At 34.4% G+C, this 12,161-nt stretch overlaps 1 protein-coding gene and 1 pseudogene across 2 annotated transcripts; one reads left to right on the top strand and one right to left on the bottom strand.

Annotated features, from left to right (window-relative positions):
- Nucleotides 1–698: 698 nt before the first annotated feature.
- LOC118031628 (cryptochrome-1) lies at nt 699–5,012 on the top strand. Of its 2 annotated transcripts, XM_035036112.2 has the most exons (5): nt 700–1,216; nt 1,958–2,176; nt 2,642–3,348; nt 3,512–4,314; nt 4,641–5,012. In XM_035036112.2, exons 1-5 carry the CDS (start codon nt 904–906, stop codon nt 4,642–4,644), a joined length of 2,046 nt encoding a protein of 681 aa, XP_034892003.1. In that variant the 5' UTR covers nt 700–903; the 3' UTR covers nt 4,645–5,012. The 2 variants fall into 2 exon arrangements, with proteins under 2 accessions (XP_073268662.1, XP_034892003.1); XM_073412561.1 differs by lacking the exon at nt 4,641–5,012 and having other exon boundaries at nt 699–1,216; nt 3,512–4,318.
- Nucleotides 5,013–5,524: 512 nt separating this feature from the next.
- LOC140956136 (nodulin-26-like) lies at nt 5,525–6,878 on the bottom strand (annotated as a pseudogene).
- Between the last annotated feature and the right edge of the window lie 5,283 nt (nt 6,879–12,161).

The following is a 12,161-nucleotide window of genomic DNA, read 5'->3' as shown; positions in this document are numbered from 1 at the left end:
TTTATTTTTTTAATACAAATAAATTAAAAATGTGTTATTAATATATTTGTTGACAATGAATAAAAAATATAACTATAAATAAAAAAAATCAATACTTATATATAATAGAATATAATGAAAATTATATATGTTAATAAAAATATATAAAAATCTCAAACTTATTTTTAACGTAATAAAAAAATAAAATAATGTTACGATTGTTACATTAAAATACAATTTTCTTAGAATTTGTATAATAATTTTTCTAAGAAAAGTGTAAATAAAAAAATCAAAATAATAAATTACAAAAGAATAAAAATAAGAATAAAAAGAATGGTATAAAAAATAATATATTTTTTTAAATAAAAAAATATGAAAAAAAATAAATATAATAAAAATATAAAATAAAATAAAAATAAAAAAAACGTGTTTTCTAAAAAAGAAACGGAAAAACTGTAGATTTCTGAAAACTATACAGATACAAACAATAGACACAGTACCCCGTTACAATAAAAAATAAAAAAAAAATTCAACTGTACCATTTATACAGTAAAATATCATTTACTTTATATGTATAATAATAATGTTATAAAAGGGACAGATTCATTTCATAAGCACATAATTATTATTAAAAGTCAAAGAAAAATGAAAATAATAACATAAAATTATTATCACCCACTAAATTTGGAGCTATATTTAGCAATGATAAAAAGATAACAAGAGATAATAGTTTCTCTCTCCTCTCATAGCATCGAAAAAGTATAACCCAGAAGCAGAAAGGATAATATCATTAACAGCAAATTGTAGGTGAGCTTCTAAAGAAGGCAGCAAAACAGGAAAAGTCGATATGGCATACAGTAACTGATATAGCAAAGAGAAAGAGAAAGTGACTATTTTTCTCTTTTCTCTTCCTCTTAGAGAGAGATGTCAGGTGGTGGCTGTAGTATAGTTTGGTTCAGGAGAGATCTAAGGGTAGAAGATAACCCAGCACTTGCAGCTGGTGTAAGAGCAGGTGCGGTTGTTGCAGTGTTTGTGTGGGCACCTGAAGAGGAAGGCCATTATTATCCTGGTAGGGTCTCAAGGTGGTGGCTTAAACAAAGTTTGGCTCATCTTGACTCTTCTTTAAGGAGTCTTGGTACTTCTCTTGTTACTAAGAGATCAACTGATAGTGTTTCTACTCTTCTTGAGGTTATCAAATCTACTGGGGCTACTCAGCTCTTCTTCAACCACTTATATGGTTGGTCTCTATCTATCTTTTCGTTAGACTTTGTTTTAAATTATTACTTTTGTTCCATGGGGTTTGGGGATCGTGTGGTTTGATTGAATCTTCATAATATAATATTCTGTTAGCAAATCCTTTTTGGGTTTCGATGTTTTCGTTCCTTTTTTGTTCACTTTCCCGTTGTAGAATTTTCTGGTATTATTGGGATTTGGATTATTGTGTTGTGATCGATAAATAATTCCATGATTATTGCTTGAAGTTCGTGTGGATTGGAATAGTCTCTTGCGACGGATTTATTGAAGTTTTGATTATACATTTGTTTTCATTGACTAATTGATTATTGAGTAATTGCTTCTGTGGTGATATAAATTGTCATGAATGCTATGGGGCATCCCATAACCATGTGATTCTACTCTACCCATTTTCTTTTCAGCAGTTTGTATATGGTTCCCTTTGTATATTTAGATTGGTCAGTTTCTATTTGAACTCCCTTCAAATTAATTTAGTAGGAAGGGCCTTTGCTAATCTAGTTTTGTTGATTCGAGTCTTTCTTGAGTTTGTGACACGTGCATCCACTGCATTAATTGCAATCTACGAGCCTTTCATCCCAACATACGATGGCAATTCATCATTTCCTTATCTATTTTTCATTCCAACAGAAGTTGGAAATTCCCAGTGCATCAAGTGGCAATTCACTGTCTTTCATTTCAACATTTGTTGCCAATTCAGCTTTTACTCTCAATTATTGTTTTTCAGATCCCCTGTCGCTGGTTAGGGATCATCAGGCGAAGGAGGTTTTGACTGCTCAAGGTATTGCTGTAAGATCTTTTAATGCAGATTTACTTTATGAACCATGGGATGTTAATGATGCCCAAGGCCGTCCCTTCACAACCTTTGCTACTTTCTGGGATAGATGCCTCAGCATGCCTTTTGATCCAGAGGCTCCACTTCTCCCGCCTAAGAGGATTATTTCGGGTATGTCTTCTTTCAAACCTTTCTTTTTGATGGTGCCCCATTTTTATGTTTGTGATTTGAGAGAATGCCTTGTCAAACATCGGAAACATTAATAAAACAAGAAAATGCAAGCACTCGTGCTATATCTTATTTAATCATACAGTCCTCATGAGAAACATTATGTATGTATTATCTAACTGCCAGAGCGCTCTAAAACTGGATTTCTAGCTGCTCACAAGGTAGGCTTTTCTACACAGGACTTGCCACCATGCTTCCCTTCTGCAATCATAATGAGAATTTGATATCAGAACATTAACAGCAGTCCTATTCAACATCTTCAACTCTATGTTCTATTTTCTATCTTCTGTGCATATATTATCCGCAGCATGCTCTTCTTCTACAGGATTATTCTATATTTTCCTATGTTCTGGCAGGTAATTTTTGTCCTCTCCAATCTGCTTTCACCTATTTATTGCTTTCTTTCAGGTGATGCATCTAGATGCCCTTCAGAGATGCTGGTATTTGAAGATGAATCGGAGAAAGGAAGCAATGCACTTCTTGCCAGAGCATGGTCACCTGGATGGAGCAATGCTGATAGGGCTCTGACAACTTTCATTAATGGACCATTAATTGAGTACTCTAAGAATCGTAGGAAGGCTGATAGCGCTACGACCTCATTTCTCTCTCCGCACTTGCATTTTGGGGAGGTGAGTGTGAGAAAAGTCTTCCATCTTGTTCGCATAAAGCAGGTTCTGTGGGCAAATGAAGGGAACAAGGCTGGCGAAGAGAGTGTAAACTTGTTTCTCAAGTCAATTGGTCTTAGGGAATATTCAAGATACTTGAGTTTCAACCATCCTTACAGTCATGAAAGGCCTCTTCTTGGGCACCTTAAGTTCTTCCCTTGGGTCGTGGACGAAGGCTATTTTAAGGCATGGAGACAAGGCAGAACAGGTTATCCATTAGTTGATGCTGGGATGAGAGAATTGTGGGCCACTGGTTGGCTGCATGATCGTATACGAGTGGTTGTTGCTAGTTTCTTTGTGAAGGTTCTACAACTTCCGTGGAGATGGGGAATGAAGTATTTTTGGGATACCCTATTGGATGCAGATTTAGAGAGTGATGCTCTTGGTTGGCAATACATAACCGGCACTCTCCCAGATGGCCGGGAGTTTGATCGCATAGATAATCCACAGGTGCGGATGAGACATTGTAATTTTTATAAGCTGCCTTTCTGTATTGCATAACTAATTGATGCAACTATGGTATTACAGTTTAATTTATGCATATCTCCTACTCATCTTTTCTTAATTTGGACTTGTTCGAAAAATGTCTTAGTTACTCATTGATTGTTCACAGTTTGAGGGTTACAAATTTGACCCAAATGGAGAATACGCACGCCGGTGGCTTCCTGAACTTGCTAGGCTACCAACTGAATGGATACACCACCCATGGAATGCACCTGGATCTGTACTTCAAGCTGCTGGTATTGAGCTGGGATCAAATTATCCTCTCCCTATTGTAGGGATAGATGCAGCAAAGGTCAGGTTGGAAGAAGCACTTTCAGAAATGTGGCAGCAAGAAGCTGCTTCAAGAGCTGCAATTGAGAATGGAACTGAGGAAGGGCTTGGAGACTCTTCTGAATCAGTTCCAATTGCCTTCCCTCAAGACATAACTATGGAGGAAAACCATGAGCCTGTGAGAAACAACCCTCCTGCTACAAATCGCCGCTATGAGGATCAGATGGTCCCAAGCATGACATCTTCTTTTCTGAGAATTGAAGACGAAGAAACTTCATCAGATGTTCGCAATTCCACAGGAGATGGCAGAGCAGAGGTACCAAGAGATGTAAATGTAAATCAACAACCAAGAAGAGACACTTTGAGCCAAGGGTTTGTGCAAAGTGCTCATAATGACAACAGTTTGCCACCATTTAACGTTTTGAGAGGTCTGGCAAATGTTGAAGACTCAACAGCAGAATCTTCGAGCAGTAGTAGGAGAGAGAGGGATGGAGGTATAGTTCCAGTTTGGTCCCCTCCAACTCCTAGTTACTCAGAGCAGTTTGTTGGTGATGAAAATGGGATTGGGGCAACTTCTTCTTACTTGCCGAGGCATCCACAATCTCACCAGATACTCAATTGGAGGCGGCTACCCCAAACCGGGTAAGCACTTCATTAAGTATTTGGAAAGAACAAAAAAAGTCCAGTTTTTTTTTATCTTATCACAGCTGATAGTTCACCATTACCCAAATACTGTGACTGCTTCTTTTGCCTAACGATTTAATATTCATGGCATGAAGAAATTAACCAGAGAATGTCAATCACACTAAATTTACACCTTATCTCATAGAGGATTTACTGAAAAATCTGTAGATAGTAAATCTATCGAGGATTAACAAGTGAATATAGCGATGACTGGATCTCATGGTGATCTGCTGACATAAGTTGTTTTGATTGTTCTTGACTCTGAACCTTTCCCTTGTTAACAGGTAAAACATATATTCATGGTGAGAGCGGGGAGGTGGAGACCCAATGATGCTCAATTTCTTATGAGTCAATGAGTTGATAAACCAGAGTCCCTTGTATATCTTTATCCATGTATGTTCTCACCATTCTAATATGATTAGTAGTTGGACATCCAATCTGTATGATACACCAAAATGTTTCAGGCATCCCATCTGCTATCCCCTTTTTCTGTACTTTGCTGTTCCATATACGTAGATATGCTGTATAGTATTTATAAACGAAGGATGAGAGTGCTGGTAGGGGCATGTAGTTCTCTAATAAACCCAGGTTTGTGCTTTCTTACTTGACTAGGAAGATGATTTTCTGTAATTCAAGCTTGTTATCTTTACTTTCCATTTCCTTTGAAAGATGCTCATTCCTGGGCTTCGATTGTTTTCTGTTGTGAAATGCTGGCCAGCTTAGCTTTTTGTGTTGAAATCGTTGCTAGGGTCAAAACATAGCTAGAGTGAGATGTTATACTCTTCTGCCTATTGGCTGGGGGGAAAGGAGGATGGTAGAAGCTAGTTTTACATTATTTGATAGAGTGAAGAAGTTGAACTAGGAAATTTAAGGGGTTACATGTTAGTATCTTGATATATATATATATATATATATATATATATATATATATATATATATATATATATATAAAATTCTGCCTTTGTGTTCCACGTCTTCAATCATGCATTTCGGTGGAAACTAACGTCACAAATCATTCAAATTCATTATTCCTTTATCTTTCATCTGGCGTAAACAACTACAATTCACTGGGAACAATTACAATCCAGTGGGCACTATTCATTTCCTGAATTCTTGCCTTCAGAATAGTTTGACGTTTTCAGGCATGACCAGGTGATTGGCTAGATAATGTTACAACAGTCTTGCATGAACCCATTGGGAATATCTGTCTATGGTTCAGCATGCAAGTTAAGATTATTGTATGTGGATTTATTTGTATCCTCTGGTTTAGCAGGCTCGGGTACCCGAAGTACAGAGTACACTGCGGCTGCAGCCATTGCTCCGAGAATTGGGGATACAATATAGACCCAGAGATTCTTGTAAACACCAGAGACAAGAGCAGGGCCTAAACTTCTTGCAGGGTTCATCGAAGCTCCAGTGATTGGCCTGGAGAATTTATTAAAATGAATGCATCAGATCACCTGAAAACGAACAGAATTGAGTTGCAGAAGTGGCTAGACCAGGAAGAGTTTGTTTACCCAGCAATCATGGCGTTGAACATTATTGCAACTCCAGAAAGGTCTTTGTTCTGTTGGAACGTAAAACAAAGTGAAAGGGTGAGGAGAAAAATAAAAACACAACAAAAACAAAAGGAATATATCACATCTATTTTTTAGTCCCATTTTTTCTTCATTAATATGAAAGATTTTTGAAGCAAGCAACAAGTGTAACTCAGACCATACTGCTTGAGGATCGGTAGCGACGCCGCAAATGGTGAACATCAAGATAAATGTAATTATAAATTCCCACACAATTGCTTCAAGATCACTAGTTGGATCTGAGTACTGATTCACGATGGGTTGAATATTTCCTTGCTCATGGAACAGCAGCCTAAGAGTTAGACTTGCAAGTGTTGATCCGAGGACCTGAGCCAAAATGTGCATCGGTTCCTGCATAGACATAACACGCGGTTCAGGAAAATTCTACGCAAAATATTATTAAGAGGGCGTTTGTTTTCCCTAAAATATTTTTCTGATTTTTTAAGAGCATAAATAGCTGCCATCAGAGCCGCCTCCCACCCAATTGCTATTCCTAACATATTTAGTCTTTGAACTTTGTCAGTGAGAGCAGCTCCACAGCCCACAAATACAAGAATGTACGTACCCAGCAACTCCGCAACAATCTGCTTTAAAAAAAAAGAGGGAAATAAATGCCTTTGTTAGTAGAAGGTAATTAATTAACCATTGCTATAATGGTAAAAAAATTGTCAAATTTTCCATAATAATGTATTGAGACCACCTTCTGGAAGTTAGACAGCGCAGCACTACGGGTAGACAACCATTCTGGGGCAGGACTTGCAGCCTCTGCTTCCGCCATGATTGAGCGTCTAGTAGGCAGCTGGAACTCAGGGGAGGGCTCAGTAATCGAATTTGAGCTAGCCATTGCTATAATCAGAGATTAAGGCAAGTGTTCTTATATTGGGTTTTTGATCGAGAAAGTGCAGTGAAGGACAAATGCCATGGGGAATCTTTTTTTGTCACTTAGTTCTGGATGTTATATCTGACGGAATTATATGCGCCATAATTTTACCATTTAATCTTGTGGAAGCCGGGCTGGTTTATCGATTGACGTAGAGATTTTGGATGCCATGCCATATAGGCATATACAGTAGGGAATAATCCTACGGTGTACAAGGTTTTTACTTGATCTTAACGGGGAATCGTTTTGTTTCTTGAGGAAAGTGTGTAGTGGTGAGTCTGACAACCCATAATAATCATATTTGAAGAATCGTTCACATCCTTATAGGTCGGCAACTCGAGAAGTTGAGGGGGGATTCTATTCTTGGTTTATTTATTTATTTTAATATCGATGCTGATAATTTAGTTGAACACATGAATTGGTCTTAATGAAATAATTTTACCAATATATAGAGCTGATACTCGCAGCGAATTCAGAAATCGATGCTTTTATATTGCTCCAGCAGTTACAATGATTTTCCTCTTTTCTAAAATCACTGTGCTCCAAAATGTTTTTACATTGATGTTTCAAAATTTACTACGCTAGGAATGAGAATCTTGAGTGTTCGTTCAGCTAAAAGATGACCACACATTTACTTTTTTTTTTTTCTTTTTCAGAGTTTATAAAATTAATGGTGATGGTTGATATCTTATCAAACTTAAATGCACTTAGATTTAATATATAGTTAAATCTAAAAATATTGGGTCTGCTATCTTACAAATCTACAAATAATTAGACTCAACATGTAGTTAAACTCAATAATATTAAACCTGATATCTTATTATATTCCCACGTACTTATATATCCTAAACTTAAAAATAATTGATCTCGAAGCAAGTCAGGCTCAGATTATATCGCTTAGCATTCTAACAAGCTAATATTTATCGAGTTAGCATCCTGTCTTTAACCCTTTTTATGATGAACTTCTTCAGCAAACTGATCGTTTATAAAAAATTCATTTATCCATCTAATATAATTTGTTCTTGTAAAGTAGCTATAAAATAATTCCACTTTCTGTCACTTTTCACTTGAGTTTCAAAAAATAATTTACGTCGAGGATCATTGATGACCAGGGCATTTATTGCAGAGTTGCTGCATTTGTGCCGTCCAAAAAAAGAAAAATCACAAGGGGGCAATCAAAAGAATATTAGCAAAAATACTACACACACACACACACACACAGAGTCATGTGATCAGAACTGCCTTGCAATTTTTAATGTGTAATGTTCTAAATTATTAACAAGAACATCCAGATCTAGGTTTTTTGACTTGGCAAGAGTCACTCCTTTTAACACATGCTGACTACCAGATATTCGCAATGGAATCGTTGCCTTCTTCGCAAGTCGGCATGGATACGTTGTGACAAAAAGCATTACTCGTGTACCGTTATGAGATTTTCTGCAAAATTTTGGAGACGTCAGTTTTCTTTTTCCTCAAATTTTCTCCACAGTGCCGCAAAATAATTGAATCTGCCAGAGAAAATCTGAAATAACCGAAGGGAACAAACGAATAGGTCCCTCGCATAATTCTACTTCCTAAGTTTGTGCCAATCCTCGACATTGAAGCATTTCTGGGATCATGGATGTTAGATTCCTCGAATAATGAAGGTAAAGAGCAATGTCCAGTGACAATTATTGTTGATAGGCCATCATATGCACAGGATGAGTAATAAAATCTCACACTAGAATACTAAAAGATTACGGGTGTCTTTGAAACCTTGAATCCATGTGTTGTTCTTAGTGGGAGGTAGAATTAGCTTTATTTTTACATCTTTAATAATTTATAGTGCATACTTTTGGGTTCTCTTCTGGTGCCATTCTGAGAAGCGGACGAATCAGAATCATGGGATGCTAAGACTAGAAATCGTGGCTTTTTCAAGCTCGTAAAGCTTACAGATAGTGCATGATTTATTGAGATTTCAGTCTATTTTAAGTGTTTCTTTTTCTGCCAAGAAAGCATCAAAATTTCTGCATGTTTAAGACAGGCAAAAGCATTGGATTCTATTTAGGACCTTTAAATAAATGATAAATCAACCCTGTTTTTATACCAAGAATAAAGTGCAAATGATTTGAGAAACACCATGAAAATGCTCTACGATTGGAATGAAGCAGGTATTCCCCACTGGACTCGCTATACAGCCAATATTATGGTAATTTTGCATAAAAAGAACGGGCCTTGTGAAGTATGTCTAGTCATTACTAAATCAATACAACTTGACTTTTCAAATCCAAGCACGAGATAATCTAATAAATGAAGTAGATGAACTGTGCCACTAATATGGGGCGGAACCAGGGGAGGCAAGCAGGTGCCGGTTCCTATAAAAATTTTAATATTTTTTTATTTAGTATTTAAATATAAAATAATATGGTATTTTTATTTTAAATAAATAAAACTTTTATCTCCCCTGTCAAATGCTACCAGCTCCACTTCTACCACTAATGATTCATTCTCTCGTCTAATTGAGACTTCACTTAGTGCAAATATATTTTGTTTTGGATTATAATCAAGGTAATTTTGTATTAGACATCAAAATAAAATCATAGCATGTATACTAAAAATATATTAAAACTAGAAATAAATATAAAAAAATAATTTTAACAAGCATATTAAATATATAATTAAATATTTTACTTATACAAAAAACATTGTAAGTTGAAGCCGGTGGCCCGGGGTCATGCCAGTGCTTGTGCTGAGCAAACACATGTGTGGTTTAAGTTCAAATATACTTTCCTTAATTTTATTTATGATTTTTTAACTTCTCACTGGTATAACAAAAGATCGTATTTTTTTCAATTTAAAATAAAATATTTTGGATTTCATTTGAGATTAATTTTTCATTCATCCATAATTTATTTTTGTTATATTATTGTTTCATACTAAAAAATTTGTTGAAGAATAATTTTTAATAAATTAAAATTTAACCCTAAAATAAATCACTTTCTATCATTACTAATATTTTCAAAACAAATTTCTAACAAAAACACCATTTTCTGGTTTTCCTTACAGATATATAATTGGGACACAACTTTTCCTTGCAGTTCCTGTCTCACACCCGATAATAATGGATCTTCGAGGGTAATTAAAAGACCTTGAACTTGAAGCACCATAATGAAGCTAGGGGGTGACACCCTCTGTAAGTGAATGTATTCCATGGCATGTGAAAGAGGAAGGAAATTTTAAGCCTTTCTCTGTTTCTTTTCTTTTAAAGAGAGAAGGGAGAGAAAAAAACAGTCATTTGCATCTGAAAAGACTGAGTTCGAGTGAAATCATTGATATTATTGTGCATTGGTGGAAGGTTGTATCAGTCTGCTATTTTCTATTTTTAGTGAAAACCCTAGCTAGCTGGTCCCTTGAAAATAATCAATCTGCTCTAGACTGGCTAAAAAAAAAATTAATAATATATATTTATAGAGGCGATCCACATCAAAACGTATTGCGGATTGTCAAACGTTACATGAACGTAGGACCAAGGAATCAAATCACTGATTCACGGTTTGTAATCATCATATTTTTTTCAAAATTCTGGTTGAGTGATCCACATCAAGTTTCTTCCATTTGCAAGCATATGTTCGTCACACACCTTTGAATTTATAGTCTATTTACGCGTGCTAGTTATGGCAAAGTCAGATTTTAGACCAAGCAAATCATCATCTATTTTATCCTCCTTTTCCGCAGTTGGTGGCTTGAATTAATTAATTATTTAATTGCTTCCCATATTATCAATCATAATCCAAATAGAAAGTGAGACATGGAAGCCATTAAAAGTTAAATTAAAAAAAAAAAAAAAAACAATTATCATGGTTGTTGTTAGATATCGAGCACTGTGTATCGCTAGACTCTTTTTAAAGGCATTGTCAGAATGCCATTGGGCTTAACTACGATGCTGTTTAAAAAAAATATATGGTTTCCTTTCTTTCTGATAATTTTTATTTTCTTCCGAAGTAGATGTTGTTAATTTTTAAAATAGCTTAATTAGGAGATAATAAATTAAATGGGAACCTCTTCCCAGAAAACAATTAAATGGTAACGGGATGGTTGATACGTGACTATTTTCATGAATAAACCAATTAACCCCTCTCTCTTTACAATATAAATCAACCCTGTTACGATCCGTGTTTTTCTCTTTTCTATTCTCGAACAAATTTTTTAAATTTAAGTTAAATTTTTAAATTCATAATTTATGAAATCTTGAATCAAGGTTCATCCAAGAAGCTCAATTCCAAACTAATTTTATATTTAAATATAAAATTAAAAATAAAAATTTCACTGTATAAATATTTTCTAAAATAAAGCAAATAGAAATTAAAAAAATAAAAATCAAATTTCACATAAAAGTAGAATGAAATCAAATATCAATAGATGAAACTAAAAAATAAATCTAATCAAGAAAATGATTCAAAACAAATAGTAATTAAAAAATGACAACCAAATTTAACTAATAAAAAAATTGAATATAGATGAAATTAATAAATAAATAAATTTTATAAATCATTTTAAATAAAACAAATAATAATCAAATAGAACAAGGACCATATATGAAGGTAAGCAATTGAAGGGTTGTTTTCGAAAATTTAGAAATTTAAGTGCGGAAATCAAGGAGGAGGAAAAAAAAAAAATAGTCGATGCTAAACCAGAAGTCCGAACACCACATGTTTTTGTTTAGAGACAGATATGTTACTGAGACAATTTGAACACTATCCCAGAAGCCAATGTTTGGCTCCCAAATGCCTCATAATGCATTGCCCAAGTAGCACAAAGGGTTGCAAGTGTAAATCAATTTTTCATTTAAATAATATTTTATATTTATTAGAAAATCAAATTGACACTATTCAACATGATTGTTACAAGAAAAACTAGGATGAAAGATACATAAGGCTCTTTTGTGCATGCTAAAGAAATTTTGCATTTAAAAGAAATTTAGTTATTTTATTATATTTTAAAATTTTAAAAATTCAAAAAACTTCTAGATTTCAGTTTTAAAATTCTTATCTATAAGGATAATCTAAACATTCTATTGTGTTTTAAAAAGAAAAAAAAATATTATCCTGCTTAATCTAATAAAAACTAATGAGTCTTGCGAAAACATCCAATTATCCCGAAGACAATTTGTTATTAAAAAGAAGAAGATAAAAAGATAATTATACTTAGCATGAACAGATATCTATAGGAAACGGTCAAACTCTTTTGTTTAGCATTTTTGTAAGTCCCACTGAACTAACCAATCACGATGAAGAGACCTATTAAATTAGTCAGTCAACCGTTTTTATCCTACTATTTTTCTTTTTCGTTATAATAAAAATTTAATTGCA

This window comes from Populus alba, chromosome 11 (assembly GCF_005239225.2).
Source record: "Populus alba chromosome 11, ASM523922v2, whole genome shotgun sequence".
Lineage (NCBI taxonomy): Eukaryota > Viridiplantae > Streptophyta > Magnoliopsida > Malpighiales > Salicaceae > Populus > Populus alba.
Note: the sequence above shows the minus strand (reverse complement) of the source record. Positions and strands in the feature narration are given on the sequence as shown.